Source organism: Acomys minous (genome assembly GCF_964271855.1).
Source record: "Acomys minous genome assembly, chromosome: 14".
Taxonomy (NCBI): domain Eukaryota; kingdom Metazoa; phylum Chordata; class Mammalia; order Rodentia; family Muridae; genus Acomys; species Acomys minous.
Window position 1 is genome coordinate 105,852,621 of NC_140496.1, and position 24,794 is coordinate 105,877,414.

At 45.3% G+C, this 24,794-nt stretch overlaps 1 protein-coding gene across 2 annotated transcripts in view; it reads right to left on the reverse strand.

Annotated features, from left to right (window-relative positions):
• Window positions 1-8,274: 8,274 nt before the first annotated feature.
• Window positions 8,275-24,794, reverse strand: part of GIPC2 (GIPC PDZ domain containing family member 2) — a 57,169-nt gene continuing 40,649 nt past the window's right edge. For both annotated transcript variants that reach the window (XM_084755783.1, XM_084755784.1), the window contains exons 4-6: window positions 22,693-22,799; window positions 14,449-14,530; window positions 8,275-8,727 (exon numbers count right to left, since the gene is read on the reverse strand). In XM_084755783.1, coding sequence (XP_084611909.1) covers window positions 8,579-8,727; window positions 14,449-14,530; window positions 22,693-22,799 — 338 coding nt within the window. In that variant the 3' untranslated portion in view covers window positions 8,275-8,578. The remainder of the gene's footprint in view (window positions 8,728-14,448; window positions 14,531-22,692; window positions 22,800-24,794) is intronic.

Below are 24,794 nucleotides of genomic sequence, written 5' to 3' on the forward strand. Positions count from 1 at the left end.
TTCAGAGCAGAGGAGGGAGAACCAGCTCTCCAAAGTTTGCCTTGACCTCCACACCCATGCAGAGGCACACAAGCACTCAAACACACACACACACACACACACACACACACACACACACACACACACGCACATGCACTGGCACACACACACAACTAATTAGTAATAGTTAGCCAAAGGTTCCAAGGCTACATGTGCTTCAAAAAAAATAAAAATAAATAAAATATCTTCCTTAACAAATGGCATCTAACTACAGTTAATGAACCTCCCAAGCAGCATTGGGTGACAGCGGAATTAAAAGACAATTCATAAAAAGAAAGACTCCCGAGACAAAAAAAAAAAAAAAACAGTGTCACAGCTCAAAGCATTGGTAAATTACTTAAACATGGAAGAAAACACACACAAAAAAAATAAAAAAATAAAAAGCTCAACTGACAAAGTTGAAATAGTAAAACCTGAATCAACCTCCAGTCAGAATTCTATCTTAATAAAGATAAGACTTTTCATGATCTGCCTAATATTGATTATTAGCTGTAAAGAAAACTTGGCTTGTCTGTTCAAGCAAAGAACAATTTAATTCACAATTTCCTGTTTGCTCAAATCTCATTTAAAACTTTTGCAACCATGAATTAAGCTTGAAAATGTTTTATGTGCCTGTTTAATTTTATGCTTGGTATGAAGTCGTCTGTAACTTTCACAGGATATTAAACACAATCGTTATGGCAGTCCTGCGCTGGTCAGAGCCGCTCTGGGTTAGTGGAACCTGGGCTGATTTTGATAGAATTTGTCATTTAGCCTTAATACTCAGAGACCCCCAAGGCTCAAAATACAAATGCAAGCCCCAAGGGTCGAAAAAGAAGCTGAGTATCTGAGACGCCTTAGCCGTCAGCTGGCTATGCTTAAGAGTCAGACTAAACAGGCCGGGATGAAGAGACGCCTGTAACGAACACCTGACTTGCTGTCCAGAGTCCCAAGAGACGGCTTTGAGGCAGCAGCCTAGACAGGTAGTGCCACCTACTGGTCAGATGAGGTTAAAACAACAATACAAAACAAGTTTGCCCCACCTGTGCCTTGTTATGAGTATTGGCTCACCTGCATGAGTCTATCTAGAAAACACAGTTAATTCACTTTTTTCCCCCCTGGTTTTACGAGATAGGGTTTCTCTGTGTAGTGCTGACTGTCATGGACTCGCTTTGTACACCAGGCTGGCCTCAAACTCACAGCGATCCGCCTGCCTCTGCCTCCCGTGCTTGGATTAAAGGCGAGCGCCACCACCTCCCGGCTCATTTTAATTTTTTATTATTTTATGTGTCTGGATGTTTTGCCTGCGTGTTCATCTGTGCACCATGTGTGTGCCTGGTGCCCACCAAGGCCAGAAGGAGGCATCAGATCCCACACAACTGTACTTACATAGGGTCATGATCCACCGTGTGGGTGCTGGGAACGAAAGCCAGGCAATCTGGAAAAGCTCTTAACCACTGAACCATCTCTCCAGCCCTGGGTTAATTCACTTTGAGAGACTAGCAAATTGAGCCGGTGCTGTCTATGACATGGACTCTTGCCTGCTTTCGATCATTTTGCCCTAACGGGGCTGCCTTGCCTGGCCTCCGGGGTCGGGAGGAACTTAGTCCTGACGATTTGCTGGAGTAGGTTGGTGGGGGGGCTCCCTTTTCTGAGGACAAGGGGAAGGGGAAGAGGGTGGGATGGAGGGACCACCAGGAGAGGAAGGAGGGAGCTATGATTGGGATGTAAAGTGAATATATAAATTAAAATTTAATTTTAGAAAAAGACTAATCCCAACTGCTCGGTGACGTTTAATCAGGAACTCTAAAGGAGTGATTTGAGAAGGACTAGTTAAAAGCCAGTGAGTGACTCCACCCCAGTCTACCCACCCTCCTACCCCAGAACCACCACCGTGCACCTCAGTAAAGCGGAATCCATTAAGTGCTTCTCCTGACAGGCTGAGTATGCGATCTTCTGAAGGAGAACAAGTCTCATTTTTTTTTTTTTGGTCAGTACAGTTACAGGTAGTTTTATTTGAGGTTTAATAGTAAAGACAGCCTTTCAAATATTCCTTACTTGTTAACTGCAAAAGGCAAAATACCTTGTTCATTAAGTCAAAAAAAAAAAAATCAAAGTACTCACAGCTGGAGTCAAATCAATTAAGCCATGAAATGACTTTAACCAGAAAGGGCTTTGTAGGATGTGTTAGGCCAGCCCTCACTCTCCAAGAAACGGCCCTGACCTTTGTTTTCTTAATATTTTTCAGTCATTCTAGGAAGAACTTGTTACAGTGATGACAACATCGTTGAATGCCAATTCCAGGCTTAACTATGACTGAGCTCAGTTTTCTTAACCTAAAGAACCAAGTATGGTTTACACTCTAAAGCCAATCACCCAGCCACCAAAATCTCCTTGTGGTTAGCCTGGCCTCTCCGGGGCAGCTCCGTGAGTGAGAGCAGTTAGCCAGGTCCACAGCCTTGCTGCGGGGCTCCCAGTCCCTACACAGGTTTCCCTGGTTGGGTGATTTAAACACTCTACATTGTTTCTGTAAACTACTAACAGAACTAGCTTTGCAGAGAGCTGACGGTTTAATTCAAAACTGGCTTCAAATCCTGAATTTGTCACTAGCCACATATGTGCCCTTGAACACTTAATTCCTCAACCTATTTTTCTTTTTCTTTTTCTTTTTTTATTTAAAATGGGATAAACATTACTCAAGTAGTTGCTGAGATCATTCGAGGTGACTAACTAGCAAACAAGTACTTGTTGGCATTGCTGATTATCTTAGGGATTTACTGCTGTGATGAGACTCTGTGACCACCAGGCTGGCCTCAAACTCACAGAGATCCACCTGCCTCTGCCTCTGCCTCCGCCCCCGCCCCCGCCCCCGCCCCTGCCTCTGCCTCTCAAATGCTGGGACTAAAGGCGTGCGTGGCTGCTGCCCGACTCACAGCAACTCTTATAAAGGAAAACATTTCACTGGGACTCGCTGATAGTTTCAGAGGTTTAGCGCATTATCGTCATGGCAGCTTGAAGGCAGACATGGTGCTACCAAGGGAGCTGAGAGTTATACATCTTGACCCACACTGGACATAGCTAGGGCAAATAAAACCTCAAAACCAGGCGGTGGTGGCGCACACCTTTAATCCCAGCACTCGGGAGGCAGAGGTAGGCGGATCACTATGAGTTCGAGGCCAGCCTGGTCTACAAAGTGAGTCCAGAACAGCCAAGGCTACACAGAGAAACCCTGTTTCGAAAAAACCAAAAACAAAAACCTCAAAGTCCATGCCCAGAGTGGCACACCTCCTCCAGCAAGGCCACACCTCCTATTAGAGTCACTCTCTATGAGCCAAGCTTCAAAAAAAATGAGTCTATGGGGGCCATATCTATTCGAAACACCACACTCACTAACAGATAGGATGATTTTAATTTTGCCGTTTTGTGTTGGGCTGCATTCACAGGCTATCCTTGGATGCATACAGCATAGGTTAGACACAACTGCTAGTAAGAAAAAGAAAGAAAAAGAAAAAGAAAAAAACCAGCAGTATGTATTTTTTTTAAAAGGCCTAAATAATTGTTATATTCCTGCCATTTATTCAAGTGACATTTTAAAAAAATCTAACAGTATTAAAACTGCAACTTTTTAGATTTATTTATGTTATGTGCATGGGTGCTCTGCTTGCATGTATGTAAGTACATCATGTGTGTGTCTGGTATCCCCAGAAGCCGGAAGAGGGTTTCAGGTTCCCTGGAACTGGAGTCACAGAGGGCCGTGAGCCACCAGATAGGTGCTGAGAACTGAACCCGGGTCCTCTGCAGCAGCAGCAAGTGCTCTTAACTGCTGAGCTAACTGACTCTCCAGCCACAACTCCAAACCTTTTTGATGATGAGAGCACCCGTTCATCACCGTCTTTCATGGAAAGGTGTCTATTTTAAGAAAGTGTGCTTTAAACACAAGAGCACGCTTGTGTGAAATACAACTTTATACTCCTCACACTGGGTAGACGGGTAGCAGAGTAATTGCTAGTTCCCAGTATGTGGTTATAAAATGATTCTAAATGTGTGATGTTACGAAATAGCACCATTACCTGGAGTTTGTATTTAACAGCGTACTCATTGGTGTAACAAGTTCTTCCTAGAATGACTTAAGGAAATATTAAGAAAACAAAGGTTGGGACCATTTCTTGGAAAGAAAGGACTGGCCTTACAAATCTTACAAAGCCTTTCTGGTTAAAGTCACTTCATAGTTTGTTTAATTGATTTGATTCCAGATTAATCTAATTATGCACTAAATAACCAATGCAATTTTTTATAGATAAATAAATCTAAGACCAGATTTTAGATTTTTTTTTTTTTTTTTTTTAGTTTCTCCTCTTTGTTACTGCTTGAAAACTCTCATGGCCATGTCTGCTTCTTCCAGAACTTACCATTCCATGTGAAATGACTCATTGCTTAGAACTGTTTCCTGGTAGTGGTGTTATTTTGTAACCTCACAAATCTAGAATCATTTATAACCACGTATTAGGAACTAGGAATGACTCTGATCCCCTCCACCCAGTGTCAGGAATGTAAAAGTGCATTTAACACAGGTGTGCTCTGTCCCACCCCTCTGCTCACTAGCAGCTCGGGTGAAACTTACTCTTCTGGCCCGGTTACCTCCACCAGAGCAACAGCGAGGAGGCTGTTGTTAGTGGTGCTTTCTCAGACGTCTCAGAGGGCAGGGCCGTCCATCTATAGTCCCTGTTCTGTGTTTGTGGTGGATACTCATATTCTATTTAGAAGATCCACTGTGTTGAAAACCCCTCTGTACAGAAGTTCATGTGGCTACCACTTATAACAGATAGGACCAGCACCAGCACCACAGGGTACCAGAGTCACCAGGCATGGTGAAGAATTAGCAACACTACTGACTTGGTTGGCAAGGACACAGAAATGCCTATTTACTGATATTAGAGAGGGAAATATTGGAAAGTATACATCCTCAAGGAAAATATGATATCTATTTTTAGCTAACAGTAAGCTGCATTATTTAGCAATTCGATAAGTGGATGCTTTTATAAAATGAACTTCTGAAGACTTTTACTTTTTTTTTTTTTTTTTTTTTTTTTTTTGAGACAAGGTCTCACTATGGAGCTCTGGCTGTCCTAGAACAGGCTGGTCCCTCCAATCATCAGGGTGTGTGCATCAGATCAGGACCCAGCTCAGACCACCACTGTATTCCCTGCTACATATTTGTGTGTCCTTACTGGGACACCCTGGGAGATGGCTCAGTGAGTAAACTGCTTGCTACATAAGCGTAGGGACCCCAGTTCTAATCCCCAGCTCCCATGAAAAATCAGATGTAATATGTGTTGGCAATCCCAGTGCTGGAGAGGTGCTCCCTGGAGCTCCCCAGCCAGCCTAACAAAATCAACGGGTGCCAAGCTCAGTGAGAAACCCTGTCTCAAAAAACTGAGCTGAAGAGCAACTGAGGAGGACACTGCTGCTAACCTCTGGCCTCCACATGAGCATGTACTGACACATGCACATGCATGCACTACACAAGAGGAAATGAAAGCATTCAAAAACATCGAGTAATGGTAATGATTGTTTGTTGTTGATTTTTTTTTTCCCAAAAGATGATCTATCCCATACAGCAGGAAAAAGTCTCCACATGTGCATGGCTGCTCTAAGTCATTCTGCACTGTACATTGCCAAAAGGCGAAAGGGCACAAACATTTATCTGCAGGTGTGGAGACAAAATGGCACGAGGAGCTGATCTTATTATCAGTCTCCCAGTGGAGGTGAGAGATGAGAACATTTCTTTTTCTAATAATTTATTTATTTTTATTTTTATTTTATGTGCATTAATGTCTTTGCCTGCATGTATGTCTCTGTGAGAGTGTCAGATCTTAGAGTTACAGACAGCATAAACTGTCATGTGGGTGCTGGGAATTGAACCCAGGTCTTTTGGAAGAGCAGTCAGTGCTCATACTGCTGAGCCGTCTCTCCAGCCCCGAGAATATTTCAAAGAGAATCCTTAGTGTATAGCGCACGTGGTAACAACAGTGGCCTTCAAATTCTAACAGATCGAGGTTGATCATGGATACTGGTGCCTTGCACACCCGAGTTCCACAAAGATCACCATGAGAGTGATGCCCTGGAAGACACAGGGATGCAGCACCAAGTTCTGGTCCTCCTGCAGGCCTCCAAAGGAGAGACTGACACCTGAAAATCATTAGCCAGGCACCAGCAGTTCCAGCCACTTAGGACTAACATAGAAGAGTAGTTTGAGCTAGGACCAGAGAAGACAACACAGAGAGGCCCTGTCGGAAATAAAACAAACTAACAAGGATGAGGTGGACAGGATGGCTGAGCAGTTAAGAGCACTTACTTCGCAAGCATGAGGACCACAGGATCACAACACACATGCAACACGTTGGGTGTGGCTCTGCACACGCCTGCAACCACAGCGTGAAGGGGCGTAGAGACCATCAGAAAAGGAAACACTAAGGAAGGGAACACAGTCAAGTCCAAGACTACTGGGGCTTGCTAGCTACCAACCTAGTGAGAAAAACATGAACTCCAGTTCAGAGAGAGACCCTGCCCCAAAGGAATTCTCTCACCCTTACACACACACACACACACACACACACACACTCTCTCTCTCTCTCTCATACACACACTCTCACATTCATATAAATACACACACCAAAAAATTCATAATGATTATATATATATATATATATATATATATATATATATAATAAAAATTTCAGATGTAACATCTGGTGACCAGAAGAATTACATCTTTCTTACTGTTTAAACTACAATGTTTCTACGGGCCTCCCACTTCATCTAGGCACTTTCCCATTCCTAACATAGCAGCTCTCTTTTGGTGTCTAACACTTCACAGGAAACTCACTGAACAATTATCAAAAGCCTCAATAGCGCCTGTGCAGGGTGCAGGCTGACAAACAAGGTCAGCCAGAGCATGATTCTGCTGAGACTGAGGAGGCGACAGTGAAAGTAATGTTTTGCCAGGAAGGACAGAGTCATCTAGGCATTAACCCAGCATGAAAAGGACATTGCTTCTGGTTTCCCAGAACAGGCCCTCCCGGTTATTATTTGTGATTACTGCCACAGCGTCCTGCGTCCTTCTTCAAATGCGCTAGATTGCTTGGCCACGCTGCCTTCCGCCTTATTAAACGATCTGTTCTTGAGCCATTTCTCTTACATCAGTGAAACGTCCAAGAAGAGTGAGACTGTCATTTCCCCTCAATCTTCCCCATCAAGTCGGGGCTAAGGGCGGGGCGAGGGCTGAGGGCGGGGCGAGGGCTAAGGGCGGGGCGAGGGCTCTACACTAACAGATGCGAGCTGTATTCCCTCCACCCTCCTCCTTTCTCTCCACTGGGGAACAGGTTTCTAACAATGCTTCCTCCAAGGTTTAAGAGGCTGAAAACGATTGCTGCTTAAACCACACATCACATACCAAAGACAACGTCTCAAACGTAGTTACTTTCTGAGCACACATGTTTCAAAATGAAAATGATACAAAATAAACCCGGGCCTGAGGCCTTAGAAGAATTAGCAGGAAAGAGGTTATAGGTGAAAATAAATAAATAAATAATACTTTCTGATGCAAAAAAAAAAATCAGACACAAATGCTTCTACCTGTCACATTTTTACCTTACATACATATGTGCACACACACATACATCTCTTGTATACACACACACACACAGGCACACACACAAAGACATATTTGTCCATACAGAATTTTAACCAATTGCTCTTAAGAGCAATTATCTTAAAAAACAACAACAAAAAAAAAAAAACAGCCTTTGTTTTACAGCAAATGCCCTGGGAGACAATAGGCTAAGGCCTCCCTCCCTCCCCCCCTCCTTCCCTCCTCTTGCTCTTTTAAAAATGAACACCAAGCTTCTGGAGCTGCAGCACACCGCATCTACATTTCATTTCTAAACGTATCCTGTTCAAGTTAGTATAAGATAAGGAAGATGTCCTGAGGTAAACCAGACTCTGATCTGAAGTCATCTGGAGAGATGATGGCTCAGCACTTGAGAACACTGGCTGCTCTAGCAGACGACCCAGGTTTAGTTCCCAGCACCCACATGGGAGCGCACCACAGTCTGTACCTCCAGCTGGAAAGTTACAGTTAAAGACACCCTCTTCTGCGTCTTCAAGCACTGCACACACAACGTACGGATACAGACAAGCACATATAATGAGTAAACAATGTTTAAAAGATATTGAAGAAAAATACCCACAAAGCTGTTATAGTCAAGTATTTTATATGGAAAGTGAATCAACAGGGAATAAAACCGCCTATATAAAACTACTCCTTTAAAAATCTAAAAGCTTTTGAACAACTATTAAAATGGATCATACTTTAACTAATTTATCTTAAGCATACTACATAAGAAACTATATTAAGCATTATCCATAAATCAAAATTACATTTCAAAGACTGCATCTTGCACACATGAAGGTACAGCAGAGCTCATAAGGTGTGTAAGAGTCTTGGGAAGGCTGCCTTTGAGAAGTTCTGGTCATTTCCGCAGGAAGCTCATCCCCACCATCATCGTCCTTGCTTCACATCGTTAATGGCACCCCACACGTCAAACATGAACTCGTCAGGGAAGGCAAAGTCTCCCAGAGTCTCGTCGAGAGTCATAGCAAATTCATCTGGGTTGCTCTTGTCTTTTCCAGCTTCAAACATGGTTGTAGCTGTCAATGACAAGTATTAAAAATTAATTATCCATGAGTTAGCATTAGAGGACTGATAAAAATGGTACCAGGGCAATGCCTCGCCCCAAAGTGACGCACACTTTCACTTAGGGTGTGTGTGTCTGTGTGCCTGTGTGTGTGTGTGTGTGTGTGTGTGTGTGTGTGTGTGTGGCAGGTTTCAGTGCTGCCCGATGTACCAGGTATGAGTACATCAGCACTGCCTTGTCCTAACCTGAGAGCCCATCACTGCAGAGTCTGGCGTTCGCTTTGGGTTGTTTTGGTTTTCGTGTGTGGTGTGGACTGTAGGCATGTGCATATAGAGGCCAGGACACAACCTCAAATGTCATCCCTGAAATGTCACCCACTTTCACTGGCCGGGAGCTGGCCAGTTAGGCTATACTGGCTGTCTGGCCAGCTCCAGGAATCCTCCTGTCTCCACCTCCCCAGCACTAAGTTTTAAAGCATACACACCACATCTAGGACTTTTACATGGGCTCTGTGGGTCCAACTTGTGCTTCCCCAAGAAGTACATTACGAGTCCTCTCTGCAGCCTGCTGGCATTCCGATGGGGCTAACCTGACCAGGAAAGTTAGTGCAGGCACCAGCTCCTCATCTCCCACGGCCTCTAACACGCTCTGGCCCTCCCATCCACAGCCCCACTCACAGATAGGTGGCGTACACTCTTTCCTCACCCAAGGGATAGTTTACAGCTTGCCACACGGCAGTTTGGGCTCTGTAGCATCTTTCTTGAGCACCTTCTGGCATATGGTAGAAAATTACCACCATACAGTCTGTCTTCCATGGGAAGGTACTTAAGCTCGGTGTTGTGTCCAGAAGTACAGATTCCCACAGGGCTTTCTCCGGGAGCTAGAAGCCCACGGAGTCCACCTACATTTTTGTTCCAGCCCATTATTAGCACAAACAGCCAGAAAGAGAATTTAAAAAAAAAAAAAAAAAAAAAAAGTGCAGCTAAGTGCTGACCTCTTGTGGCCACTGTAAGAATATTTTTACACTCCTACCACCACAAAAATTTGAACAACATACAGTTTCCACTGTATTTGTAAATATTTAAACAAGTTTTAAGTATAAAATTTAACCTATTATTTAAATATTTATTACATGTGTATATGAATATGAAGGCATATGTGTGTGAGCATGGGCTTATGTGGGGTGTGTGTGTGTGTGTGTGTGTGTGTGTGTGTGTGTGTGTGTGTGTGTGTCTGTGTACATGTGGTTACGTGGGGGGGGGTGTCACTGGGATTCCATCTATGTATGCCACATAGATGCTCTACCTATGAGCTTCACCCTCAGCCCTACAACATTTGGGGGGCGGGGCATTGGAGACAGGGTTTCTCTGTGTAACAACTCTGGCTGTCCTGGACTCACTTTGTAGGACAGTCAGACATCAAACTCACATAAATCTTCTTGCCTCTGCCTCCTGAGTGGTGGGATTAAAGGCGTGGGCCACCACACCCAGCTACAACACATGTTTTAAAAATATTTTATCTATTATTTTCATGTGTGGGAGTGTCTTGCCTGCATGTGTGTCTGTGTGCCCTGTATATGCAGTGCTGTGGAGGCCGGAAGAGGGCATCCCCTGGGACTGGATGTTACAGATATTTTTGTGATGCCATATAGGCCAGGTTCTCTGAAAGAGCAGCCAGTGCTCTTAACTGATGAGCCATCTCTCCAGCCCCTGCACTGTACTTTTCAATAAAACTGTACTCCAGATTCCACTGATCTCAACTTAGATGGAGCTCTTCAAGTGCGGCCTGTTTCACCGAGCAATGCAAGGAATGCAAGGAGAAATGCATGCCTCACTATGAAACACCATTAGCATATACTTTTCTAACCAATGTCTATAAAAGGAATTGTGGGGCGGGGCAGGGTGAGGGAGGTGAGAGTGACTTAGAAACTATCATTTGAATTGCTGTCCTACATGTTTCTAGGCTTTTTAATAGAATAAATGTGAGAAATTTTTTTTTTTTTTGGTTTTGGTTTTTCAAGACAAGGTTTCTCTGTGTAGCCTTGGCTGTCCTAGACTCACTTTGTAGACCAGGATGGCCTCGAACTCACAGAGAGCCACCTGCCTCAGCCTCCCGAGTGCTGGGAAAGACTGACTTCTTCATGCATCTGCTTCTATGTGTCCTGTGTGAAGTCTCTGATCATCTTTATAAGGCTCCTAGATCCTTTATCTGACATTGTACCCGTTTTAGTTAGTATCTTTGAATTCAGTTATTGAGGGTTTACGGTCTTTTGACTCTGTGGAGTCCTGTTGCCTCCCTGTTTCTTGTGTTTCCGTGTTGAGAGGTGCGCGTCTGTTGGGTGGATAGCGCATCTGTTTCAGCTGGCTTAGTGAGCAGCCTGATCCCAAGGTCCCGTCCCAAGAGCCTCTCAGACGAGAAAACAAACTACTGAAACATCGACAGCACAAACCGAACAAGACACAGCACTGCACTAGACTAAAACCTAGCAGTAAAATGCCAAGTACCATAGAAGCGAAAAGGACAGAGCAGACTGTGAGGTGCGGTTTAAATTACTCAAGGTTAGTAGAGAGACAAGAGTTAGGAAATAAAAGGGAGGAGGGGAGGGAGAAGCCAGAAGAGGTCCGGGGTTCAGGAAACGAAGAACGAATGAGGATGTGAAGGGAAAGGTTGAAAGAAAAACTTTTATAACAGAAAGAAAAAGTCAAGAGGAGACCACCCAAGGGTGAAAAATACGTAAACAAGATCATAGAAATAAGGTGAACTTAAAAGCTTTCAGAAATAAAATAAAGTAACAATATGCTGAAATCATAATAATAGGAAAAGTAGGAAACTAGGGTAGAAAACAGACAGCGTGTTAGAGTGGCTTCTAGGTCCTTTAAGACCGGGATAGTCAGGTGTGTGTGGGACCCTGCAGCTGAACTGGTAGACCCTTGTCTTTCTTACAGCCTACGCCACTTCTGTGCCTATGTGGGTCACGTATCAGCTGTTCCTCTAACTGCCTTCCCTTCCGTGCCTTCTCTGCATATGGCACGCTTCTGCTACCTACACTTATCTTTGCATTCTGTGGGGTTAGGCAGGGTCTCCTGTGCTCCCCAAACCTCTCAGTCACCACGGGGTGACTAATGCTCCACCTGAGGGAGTGTCTCCCAAGTGTGTCAGGAGCGAGAGGAGGGAACACAACTCTGACATCTGTGTAGGCAGACCTGTCTCTGAACTTCTAAAACACCTCTAAAGCCTCAAACACCCTGATGGGAGCCGAGGCAGCAGGTGCCAAGTGTCTCAGTCCCTGGGGGCAACAGCAGGTGGCTCAGGGTTGATCAGCGTTCTGGTATTGGGTTCAGGGCTGTGAGCCTGAGAAATCATTCTAAGATAATGAGGCCAGCTCGCAGACACAGAGGGCGAGACCCTACACTCCACTGCCGTCCTCCCAGTCTGTGTGTCTGACTATCTCCTCTGCTGTGTGCCATACTGTGGGTGTAGCGGGATGACTTCAGGCTCCCTACTGTTGCTTTCAGTGGCCTGATGCGGAAGCCTGGGAGAAATCAGGCCATGCCTTGCTGCAACCAGCCCCTTAGAACCAAGACCAGGCGCCTGCTGACACCGATAGAGTCCTCCAGTATGGAGGAAGGAGTAACAAGCCCACCCACCCACTGCAACTGCAAGAGAAGTCTATGGTCCCCACTAGCGCCTGTCTCCATGACAGGAATTATGCAAGCTAGGCCAGGTTAAGTCATATGGTGTGGGACTCCCCATCACAGCCGAGAAGCCATGAGTCTCTCTCTGTCTGTCTCTGTCTCTGTTTCTGTCTCTGTCCTTGTGTGTGTTTCTCTTTTTCACTACACACACACATACACACATACATACATACACACACACACACACACACACACACACACACACACACACATACACACACCCTTTACTCTGAGAATAGCCCGCAGTCCCAGGAAATGCACTAACAAGTGGCCATCTCTCCCGACAGCTCCTCTCTGGGCCTGAAGGCCTCCTGTTCTCCCTTATCTCCTAATAAAACATTTACTGACGGGTAATTCTGTGTCCTCTCCTTTCTGCTGAACCTGCCGTTTTCATGTTTATTTTTTATAATTTTCTTTTCTAGACAGGGTTTCCCTGTTTTAGCCTTGGCTGTCCTGGACTTGCTTTGTAGACCAGGCTGGCCTTGAACACTCAGAAATCCACCTGCCTCTCACTCTGCTGGGATTAAAGGCGTGTGCCACCACAGCCGAGCTTATTGTTTATAATTTCTAACACGGACTTGGCATTGTTCTTTATTCTCAGAGCCTACGGAGCTCAATTCTGAACAATAATCTCTTAGAGCAACGGCTCCCAGCCACAGCCCTTTGAGTGGCACAATGGGCCGCCTCTTCAAGTGACATGCTGGAGGAATCACTGTCTCACCAAAAGCCCCATGCACACCTGGGCTTGGGAGGCCGTAGGCTTTTCCTGTAGTTCCTGCCTTACCTTCGCTATGAGGCTTCTGCTCCCTTAACTCCACTGCCAGGAACCGCACAGCCTGAGCCTCGAGCTGGTGGCTTTTTTTTTTTTTCCTGAGTCACCTTTCTGTGTCCCTCTTCTGTTCAGCTGTCCTATCGCTCCGGATTTCCAGTCTTTTCCCATTTCTTTCTCTCCTCATAACAGTTTGTTCTTTGCTATCCCAACTCCTTCCATCACACAGAGACGGCTGTCAGGCACCATAATTATCCTGGTGTTACCCATCCGGAGTTCTTTTGTTGTATGTATGAGTGTTTTCACTGCACATTTGTGGGTATACCATGTGTGTGCAGTGCCCATGGAGGCCAGAAGAGGGCATCGGAGGCCCTGGAGCTGGAGCTACAGTGGTTGTGCATTGCTGCATGAGTGCTGGGGGGGAACGCAGATATCCTCAGGAGCAGCGCACCTCTACAGGACCCAGAGCGATCAATCCATTTTTGAACACAAGATCCATCTCTGGTTTTTTTTTTTTAAGCTATGAAAACCATACATTTCTCTTATTATTTCCTCCTTAAATACAGTTGGAATTAGGGTTCTTTGCTTTGGTTTTTGTTTTGCAGTACTTGTAACTAGCAGAGTTTTAGCTGACAAGTCAAGACCTTGACACATTGATAATAGAATAAGAAATAACCTAGGAAACATCCAGAAATCCCAGTGTCAAGCCAACTTGTTCAGTTCTGTATCTTTTTCTTCCTATTCCAGGAATCCTATTAAATGATGCACAATTTTAATATCATAGCGCACAACTTAGCCAATAATGCAAAGTCGGCATACCAGATAAGAAAGCGACTCATGTGCATCACATATCTATATATTTTCATGTATATTTTAATAAACACAACATGGTGATGATGGTATTACTACTCAGTGTCTAGGTTAAAAATGAACTAAAATTTTTTGGTTTGTTTTTGAGATAGGGTCTCTCTGTTATGTAGCTCTGACTGTTCTGGAACACATAGTGTAGGCCAGGCTGGCCTTGAACTCACAGAGCTCCACCTGCCACTGTCTCCCGAGTGTTGGAATTGAAGGCACAGACCACCACACTCAGTCTAGCTAAAATGATAAAAGTTGACTTAGCACAAATGCCTCACAACAAGTAACTGGGTAAATCATTATTCTTTCTTGTTTTTTATGTTCTTTGTACTCCGCAAATCCTCTTCATCTTGAAGAGCAGAATTGGGTGTCATTTGTGAACAGCACAGTTGTCATGGCAGTCTAGTCTCACCTAAGTCAACATCTCGAATTCCCATGTACAGCTCAAGGAGATCATCAACCTTTTCAATTGCCTTTGCTTTGGCTTCAGAGGGCTGTGAAAAAAAAAGAAAGACAAGATATTGCATTTACATAATTAAATTTCTTGATGGTCAGGGCACACACAGCAGGAAATAGCTGGTCCATTAGCTGACTTCGGTGGATATATCTGGAATACACATTATAACCTTACAGCTAAATATAAATCAATACAGTAAATACTTAGCTACAGTGTCAGCATTAAATATTATGGATTTAAAGAATCTGGAACTCATTGGCACAGGAGACAACTTCCTGAACAGAACACCAACAGCCTAGGCCTTAAGGTCAGCAACTCATGAGGCTGAGAAGCTTCTATAAGGCAGAAGACACTGTCAACAGAACAAAGCGACTGCCTACAGACTGGGAAAAGCCCTACATCTGACAAAGGGCTAATATCTAAAATACATAAAGAACTCAAGAAATTAAACACCACCAAACCAAATAACCCACCGGCTGTGGTGGCGCACGCCTTTAATCCCAGCATTCAGGAGGCAGAGGCTGGCGGATCACTGTGAGTTCGAGGCCAGCCTGGTCTACAAAGTGAATCCAAGCTAGCCAAGATAACACAGAGAGACCCTGTCTCGGAAAACAAAAACAAAAACAAACAAACAAACCAAATAACCCAATTAAGAAATGGGACTCAGAACTAAACAGAGAATTCTCAACAGAGGAATATTGAATGGCTGACAAACACTTAAAGAAATGGTCAATGTCCTTAGTCATCAGAGAAATGCAAATCAAAATGACTCTGAGATTCCATCTTACACCCATCAGAATAGCTAAGATTAAAAACGCAAGTGACAGCTCATGCTGGTGAGGATGTGGAGAAAGGGGCACACTGCTTCATTGCTGGTGGGAGTGCAAACTTGTACAACCACTTTGGAAATCAATCTGGTGCTGTCTCAGAAAACTGGGAATAGGGCTACCTCAAGACCCAGGTATTCCACTCCTTGGAATATACCCAGAAGATGCTCCACCACACAACAAAGACATATTCTCAACCATGTTCATAGCAGCCTTATTCATAATAGCCAGAATCTGGAAACAACCTAGATGTCCCTCAGTAGAAGAATGGATAAAGAAACTTTGGTCCATTTACACTATGGAATACTATTCAGCTATTAAAAACAAGGAAATCCTGAAATTTGCAGGCAAATGGATGGAACTAGAAATGATCATCCTGAGTGAGTTAACCCAGACCCAGAAAGATACTCATGGCACATAGTCACTTATAATTGGACACTAGGCCGAAAGGGATGTCCCCTGAAAGTCTTCACTTAGCTGGAGATTGGGATAGATACTGGGACTTCCTATTGGGACTCTAGGTGAGAGAGGTAAGGAAGAATGGGGAAATAGAAGCATCTAACGGGTCCTAGAAACCTACAAGAAGATTATTAAGGCTGGTGGATTTGGACCCAGGAGGGTCAGCTCAAACTACTGTACCAACCAAGGACAATGCATGCAGTAAACCTAGAACCCCTGCACAGATCTAGCCAATGGACACCACATTCTCCACAATTGAGTGGAGAGCGGGGACTGACTCTGACATGAACTCTGGTGCCCTCTATTTGACCACTTCCCCTGGGTGGGGAGACCTGGTGACACCCAGAGGAAGAGTAAGCAGGCTACCAGGAAGAGACCTGATAGGCTGTGATCTTATAGTGGGGGACAAGGTCCCCTTCTGTCACAGACCTGGAGGAGGGGGAAATAGGATGAAAGAGGGAAGGAGGGGAAACAGGAAGATAAAAGTGAGAGGACAGGCCGGGCGTGGTGGCACACGCCTTTAATCCCAGCACTTGGGAGGCAGAGACAGGCGGATCTTTGTGAGTTCAAGGCCAGCCTGGTCTACAAAGAGAGTCCAGGACAGCCAAGGATACACAGAGAGAACCTGTCTTGGAAAAAAAAAGTGAGGGATAACAATTGAGATGTAATTACTTAAATAATTTTTTTTAATTCACCTACTTTGAAAAAAATATATTATGGATTTAAAATGAAGGAAAAGGAGGAGAAGAGAGAGAGAGAAAGAGAAAGAAAGGAAGAAAGAAAGAAAGGAAGGAAGGAAGGAAGGAAGGAAGGAAGGAAGGAAGGAAGGAACACAGCTCCCAAGTACTGAGCTACTTGGGAACTACTACACCTACAAGGGAGAGATGTGATTAGTGATAACATAAGTGATTAGACAATAGTTATAAAGGTCATAATAGGTACACAAGCCAGAAGTCTTCAGAAGAAAGTGGTGTAAGAATCGTGTTCCCAAGAATGGAGAGATGTTAGACACACAGGAAGGAGACACTTCAAGTGGAAAGCCCGTGTGAATGTGTAAAGTCTGATAGAAGCACGTTTACTGTAAGAAGTCCCATGGGCTGGCCAGGCAGTGGTGGCGCACGCCTTTAATCCCAGCAGGAGGCAGAAGCAGGCAGATCTCTGTGAGTTCAAGGCCAGCCTGGTCTGCAGAGTGAGTTCCAGGACTGAAAACAGAGAAACTCTATCTTGAAAAACCAAATAAATTAATTAATTAAGGAGGAGGAGGAGGACGAGGACGAGGAGGAGGAGAATTCCCACCGGGCCTGGAGAATAGTCACATGACTATTAAGGGGCCTGTGCCACTAAAGGATCTCTCTCTCTCTCTCTCTCTCTCTCTCTCTCTGCCCATACATTCACACATACATGTATATACCCCAATTTCCCTCTACATGTACACATAACATACACATCCTCTCATGCAATTCACAGTCAAATATTACACACATGCACACAAGAGCTCATTTACATGTGTTTATGTATGTCAAGTGCGTGGGCTGTGTGTATATGTATGGGTACATGTGTATAAGTATTGTGAATGTGTGTTTGAATGTGTGTGTGGTGCTATTGTGTGAATGTGTGTTTGAGTGTAAGTGTGTGTGTATATATGTGTGTGTGTGTATGTTGTAGGTGAATATGTGAGAGTGTGTGTATAGAGTACATGCGTTGGTGCGTTGGAGGTTGGTCTGGCTGCTGCCCAAATGAGCAGACTCACACCAAGATGTTTGTAACATTGCCCAAAACCTTGTTCCTGTTTGACCAATAAAAGGCCATCACATCTAGGCAGAGCAAATGGGGTAGGCGTGGCTAAGGCTCAAGGGCTTTTGAGAGGGAGACTGGAAGAGAAGGGAGGAGAGACTGGAGAAGAAGAGAGAAAGAAAAAAGGCCAGCACATGGGTTAGGTGGAGGAAGAAGCACATGGCCATCATGGGTGGAGATTTGCCCTCCCATGACAATAATTGACAAGTATCTGGGATTATGGGTGGGAGGCAGCTCAATAGAAATTATCAGAAGCAGATGGCATGGGGTTAGGGCAGGGTATGGGATACCTGCCCCGATACGGGAGGTAGTTTAGAGGATTAATATCTGCCCTGCCCCAGGTTAACTAAGGCTATTTTAAAATATAACAGGTGTCTCTGTCTTCATTGGTTGTTAGTGGGTTAGAAAATACAGCCAAGTGTGGTGGCATACATCTTTAATCCCAGCACTCAGGAGGCAGAGGCAGGTGATCTCTTGAGTTTGAAACCAGCCTAGTCTATGAAACAAGTCCAGGACAGCCAAGGTTACACAAAGAAACCCTGTCTCAAAAAACTAAAAAAAAAAAAAGAAAGAAAGAAAGAAAGAAAAAAGAAAATACCACCGTAAAATAATTATAGGGTTAATATTAAACGCGAGGCCCTACTTATAAATTAACCACAACATTGGTGTGTGTGTATGTATGCCAGCGTATGTGTGTGTGTGTGTCATTTGTTAGTGTTTCTATGTGCATATGTGATTGATTGCATGTGTGTGCATGTATGACTGCATATGTTTGCATGTGGTTATGTATGTGGGTATCTAAAGTGTATGTGTGTGTCAATCTGTAAAAAAAGTGCTAGTGTGAATGCACTGCCTTGTGGGACTCAAACCCAAGTCTTATACATTGGAGGCAGGCACCCTGCCACCGAGTAGTGCCCAGGCTACCTCACAAGTTCTTTATTAAGAACTAAACTTCAGAAAAGTAAATGGTAAAACAGAGTGCTCTTGTTTCGCTACAGTGGTTTTTAGTTGTCTGTAGACTGTAGGCTACACTAAGTGTGGTGGTTTGAGTGAAAATGGTCCTCAGAGGCTCATACACTTGAATGTTTGGTCTGCACTTGGTGGAACTATGTGGGAAGGATTAGGAGGTGTGGCCTCGTTGGAAGAGGTGTGTCTCTGGAGATAAGCTTTGAAATTCCAGAAGCCCACACCATGCCCAGTTAGTGTGTGTGCTGCCCCTTCCCCTGCCCCCTGCTGGTGGACCAGATGTGAGCTGTCAGCTACTTCTACAACGCTGTGCACACCTGCCTGCTGCCATGCTCCCCACTATGAAGGTCATAGACTCTCCCTCTGGAACCATAAGCCAAATAAACTCTTCCTTCTATAAGTTGCCTTGGCCATGGCATCTCTTCACAGCAATAGAACAGTAACTAAAGCATCCAGTAATCAGATATTAACCTGTTTCTACCTGGCCACAATGTGAGCTGTGGTGACAGGTGGCAGTGCTCCTCACACACTAATGCCACTAGTATCTGGCCATTGGCTTCTGGAGAAACTTTTGATTCATCACCTCTTCCCAGCTACATAGTGTTGGTTTAGGTCCTCATCCTTTCTTTCAGGCAGAGGTTTCCTAATTTTCTTCCCTGCCATTCCCTCTCAAATCCATCCTGTTCAACAGCACATCCCCTTGAACAAGGGAAGTTTCTAAAACACACAACTGATAGTGCTGCTGCCTCCACAGTTTTTAAACAGATCCCCAATTAACCACTCGGCCTTTCACACCCTCACCCCATCTCTTCCTCCAGCAGCATCACCACCCACCAGGTACTTCCAGCACCCACTCTCCCATCTCACAGGCAGCTTGCACTCTCCCCAAATGCATGATGGTTTCATAATGCATCTCCCAATTGCACCAACTCTTGTCACTAGAGGGAACTGCTTGCTGATTTCTCGTGCTCCCTTGTCCCTGACAGCCCTGTCCTCTGGTCTCTTAATGCCTCTCTCTCTCTCTCTCTCTCTCTCTCTCTTGGAGAAAAGGGCCTTTATTCATTCTTGTAGCACCAGTGCCCAGACTGTGCCAGGCTCAGCAAACACAATGAAGAAAGAACAAGGTCTGGGGCTTGGAACAGCACACAGCTTCCTGTGTTTCTGTCAGGTTAGAAAGGAGACTGTTTCAAATACTGTGGGTTCCTCAAATCCTTCAGATACTTGATTGCAGGCTATTTGCACCAATTTAGGATTAGCATCAAACCAGCTTCTTTTCTTTTTCTTCTTTTTTTTTTCCTTCTTTTCATTATGAGCTAATTTTAATTGGCCTGTTTAATTAAGCAGACTAGGCAAATCTGTGGATTTTTAATGTTTACATTTGAATAACTTTTTCCTAGCTCCCCAAATAGACCACACACACACACACACACACATACACACACACACACACCTTTTCATTGCAGCACCTCCTTTATAGCATGATGCTCAACAGATAGTCATTAGTTGTGTTAACTATTATGCTCATCCCATGAGACAAGAAGGTGCCCAACCCACCCTCTGCACACTGAGGCAAGCCTGCTCATTTTTCCTCACAGAATGAGGAGAGCGTTCTCCCAGTGCCCACCGCAAGCTCCTGCCCACTCATTTCACAATTCTCTCTCAGATCTCTTGTCTTCTACTGGGGCTTGTTCAGTGACTCGAGGCACAATGACAATCTTCAGATCCACACCCGGCAGTGTAGTGAGCAAAGGAAATGGCTCGCCTCTTGCCTGCCTGTTGCTCTGCACAGAACTCATTGCATTTTCAGAATGCTATGGCTCCCCTGTGTCTCACAGCTGTCTGCCTCTGTGCTGGCTACTTTTCACTTTCACCGTGAGGAGATGTGGGATCAGGGGAGAAACCTATCTCTGTATGGGAGGCTCTAGATTAGGTTATCTGTCTCAGGAAGCCCCCTCTAACCTTGAGAGCTGAGCACCAGCATTCGGCTCTCGCCTTCCTGAGCTTGCTGCGCTGCATTCTCAGCATGAGTCAATAACTCACCATCCTCCTCTGGGATCCTCAAAGCACACAGCATCCTCAGAGACTCACACAGTCCCAGAGGCAGCCTTGACTTACTGGTTCGTTAAGTGTCTGCTCCATCAAACCAGCCCTTCGCTGACCCTGGACACCTGTCATCCAACAAGCTCTGGGGACCACTCTGTAAGCAGCACCCTAACTAGTCACTCGACTCACCCTCTGTTCTGCAAGCCTGAGGGTCAGAGGGCAGAGTTCACACACAGGCTGGAAAGGCCCAGTTGTGTGGAGCCATGCTAAATTCAGCCATGTTAGAAATGCCATGCTTAGGCTGCAAGCTGTGACCTTTGAGTTGTTGACCCTTGCTGAAGGAGGTCTTGCGATCTAGGCTATCTTTGGATTGACTACCCAGAGAAATAGGGAAATCCTTACAGGGAACTGCCCTGAGGATTAAGGAAGTTCTTATATGGAGCTATTCAGGTGATTGTATTCTTGCCTGGGGGCTAGGGAGAGTGGGATAAGAACAGATCCTATTGACCTTGCTATATAAAGTCTTACTTGGCTGCACTAAACAGTTCATACACAGGCTGGAAAGGCCCAGTGCTTGGGAGTCAGAGGGCAGAGTTCACACATAGGCTGGAAGACCCCAGTGCCTGGGGCTCAGAGGGCAGCGTTCACACACACACACATACACACACACACACACACACACACACACACACACACACACACACACACACACACACACTGGAAGGGCCCAGTGCCTGGGCTCTGCCCTCAGGAGCTATAAGTCTCAGGTGCCTTGGCCTCTAGTTCATCTTCCACTGTCCTCACTGCAACAGGTAGACTCTCTTCTTTCCCTTTTCCTTTTTCCCGTTTCCCCTCTTTGTCTCTTCACTTCCTGGTATTTTCCACTCAAATATTGATCTTCGCATTGGCACAGTCAATAAGTGAAGCCCTTGCTTTTCTCAACCTAAATTAAACCCATAATTAATTCATTAGTCCTGAAAAAAATGTGCGTTCCTATTCTAGGTGACCAAGGATATGAACTAAAATGCATGAAATTAGTCAAAATAAAGATGCAAGTCCAGCAGTATTTGGTGCTTTGTTAAAAAATAAAAGTTACAAAGTAGAAAAGGCAGGTCAGGCATGGTAATCCCAACACTTGGGAGGCAGAGGCAGAGGGAATTCCTGTGAGTTCGAGGCTGGCCTGGTCTACAAAGCGAGTCCCAGACAGCCAAGGCTAGCACAGAGAAACCCTGTCTGGAAAAAACAAAAACAAAAAACAAAGTAAGAAAGGCAGAGAGAATTGCAACTTGTGCCAGATATTCAGGTGAGGAACAGGCACAAAAAAAAGAACATGAAGAAAGTGAGAGTACACTGGGATGGTAACAGTGATGACAGCAGCACCAGTACCCTGAGCACAGGAAACACTGGGAGGAGCAGGAGAAACCGGCCTGAGGCAGAGGGAGTGGGGGATGATGGATGAGAGCAGAGTAGAAATGGGGGGGGTCAGTGAGTCCTAACGTTTACTCTCAACAACACAGGAAACACACACACATGCATCTCCAAAAGGACAATCCTGGCTGCTGTGCCCAGCACAGAAGGAAAGAGGGAGGAGAGCAGGGAATGACTGACCCAGCAGCCTGCAGTGCACAGACCGAGCAGAGGTGCCTGGAGTCTCTCTCAGTGGAGGGGGTGGGGCACAGTCCGTTATATGCAGAGCTGGATCTACGAGGTTTCGCTGGCAGGAGGAATGTACAGCAGGGAAGGATGCGCTGGAGAGGACTAGGGGATATTTGTCTTAGGAGATGGAATGTCACAAATGCAGTCTCTCGTTGCAACAGTCTCCATAAGGTCTAGATAGTCCGCGTGCGCACAGACAAGTCTAGACTGGTGATGTGCAGGAGAGGGGGGCTCCCGAGGACCACAGTGGCTCTTCCTACTCACTGGTGTCTTTTCCTCTTAGTGCCTCAGTGGCTTTCATGTTGCACAAAGAGGAAAAGAATTCAAAGCACACACTCTGGCCCCCCAAGTGCATTTTACTCACTGGGATTATTTTCGCTTTATTTCTAACTCTAATAAACGTGCACACCTGTTCACTTCCAAACAGACCGGGGATTAAATGATGTTAGCGTACCAGTTCTTCTACTGTCGCGGGGCCCTTGGGTCTCAAGCGAAGAGTCCCTCTTGATGTACCAATTTTTTCTGTTGACGTCTTTCCACCTTTCGACCTTGGTCCGATTTCTGTAAAAACATGTGAGTAGGAAAGCCATGAGCTCAGAAAGAATCTGAACATGCTACGTGAAAGCAGAGTGCTTCCCTCCAGGAAACAACTCAACTATGGCAGACTTGATAAAGGATAAGGATGCAGCTTCTTCCAGAAACACCACAAGCCCACCTGGCCTCCACTGTTCCTGTATAGGAGTGTCTATGGGACACGTGGGTCTACAAGAAAAAAGCGTATAGGTAAGAAAGGCTGAAAGCTTTGGCAAAGAAACAACAGGAGCTGGCTTTATTCTCAGAGCAAAGAGGTGGAAGGTCCGGATAGCAACGAGGAAATCTCTCGCCTGGACTTCATCTTGGTCATAAAGATGGGAAAGAGAGAGAAGTCTGATAGAAGAGACAGGAGCGCTGTGACTTGATGCTTTGTAGGCAAAAAAAAAAAAAAAAATACCACCTACCACACAGACTGCCCTGTGCAGCCTGGTGTTATCAACCCCGTTTTACAAATAAGGGAGTTAAAGTCAGTGCGGCTGGGATTCAGCACCAAGTCATGCCAGGCATGGTGAATCCCAGCAAGGCTGAGGAAGGGAGTCAGCTAAAACCATATCCTATAACCCCAAACTCTTCACTCTTTACACACCGCGCGGCAGCCCCAGGCTGACCAGAAGCTTAAAGAATGGATTCAAAGGATACATACTACAGAGTGAGGTGAGGAAGAAAGAAAAGCTGGGGCCGTTCCAAAGGAGGAACTCCCCACAGTCACCAGGGGCCATCCAAGAGAGGCCACCCTGTCCCTGGGATGCTTTGCCTCTCTATTGCAAGCCACCAATCCTAGGCATCAACAAACCGAGGGAAAGGGGAGGGAGGTAATTGGAAGGGGTGTGTCCCATCCAGATCTCTCAAGTAACACACACCTCGCATGCCCCGTGGGAATGAAGCCTGCTTAGCCAGATTCCCTGTTTGGCAAAGAAACTGGATACTCAGAGGTTTGTATGAATTTCCTGATTTGTTTGCCAATTTAAGTCATTAAGCCCAGCCCTTTAAAAATAACACTCTGGTTTAAAAAAAAAAATTCTGACAAAAATAAAAAATAAATCAGAGTCTAAATAAGTACAAGCTACAGACCCATAAGCTCTACAAATGTGGACAAGCCCCCTTGGCTGTGTTCTTCCTGCAGCTGCGGCTTAGGGACTCGACCACCAAGCAGATGGCTGAGCAGGGAGGCAGTGAGCACTTGCAGAACGTGCTGCCAAGTGCGAGCAGGAAGCGAGGTCTGTGCAGGCTGCAGGTAGAGGTGCAGACATTGCAGGGACGTGTAGATTCATTCTTGATAAGAACCCTAGACTGGCTAGCATCCTCTGCCAAGTTCTGTTTTCTTGCTAAGAATCTACAGCGATGTGATTCAGACTCTTACACATTTATTTTAACCTGAATTTAGGGTCAGAAACTCCAAAACACGAGTTTCCCTCGGAAAGTTACCACGGGATGAATAGGCAGACTCCACACAAGAAGAAAAACGATAAATGGTGCTGAGATGGGGTCCAAATGTTAGTGGGGCCTGAGCAGCTTCCCAGGACAGTAAAGCTGCGCCTGAGAGCTCACTGCACTGACCTAGCCAGCCACTACGCGTCCCCAGGGAAGACAGGATCCTCAGCTGCTCAGAGCAGAGATCCAACGAGTGTCCAATGAGAAAGAATAGGTCATTCTGTCGCCAGCACTGGCCAGTGATGGGAGCGTTCCCAGGGTCAAACCCTTAGAGCAGGGAAGGCAGTTTTAGCTGAATGGTACCAACAAGTGAACAACACACGTGAGTGCACACACCAAGTTTTGCCACGTACTAACAGAGCTCAAAAACATGCAGTGTGCATGTGCCGACACCACTCCACTTCGTTCCACTACAGACTAAGCAGCACACAGAACCACCACCGCAGCGTCACCATGGCACCTACCCAGCATACTTTGTCTTCAAAAAAAATATATATTTCCTACAGAATAGACAGTAAACTGCTCACTTAA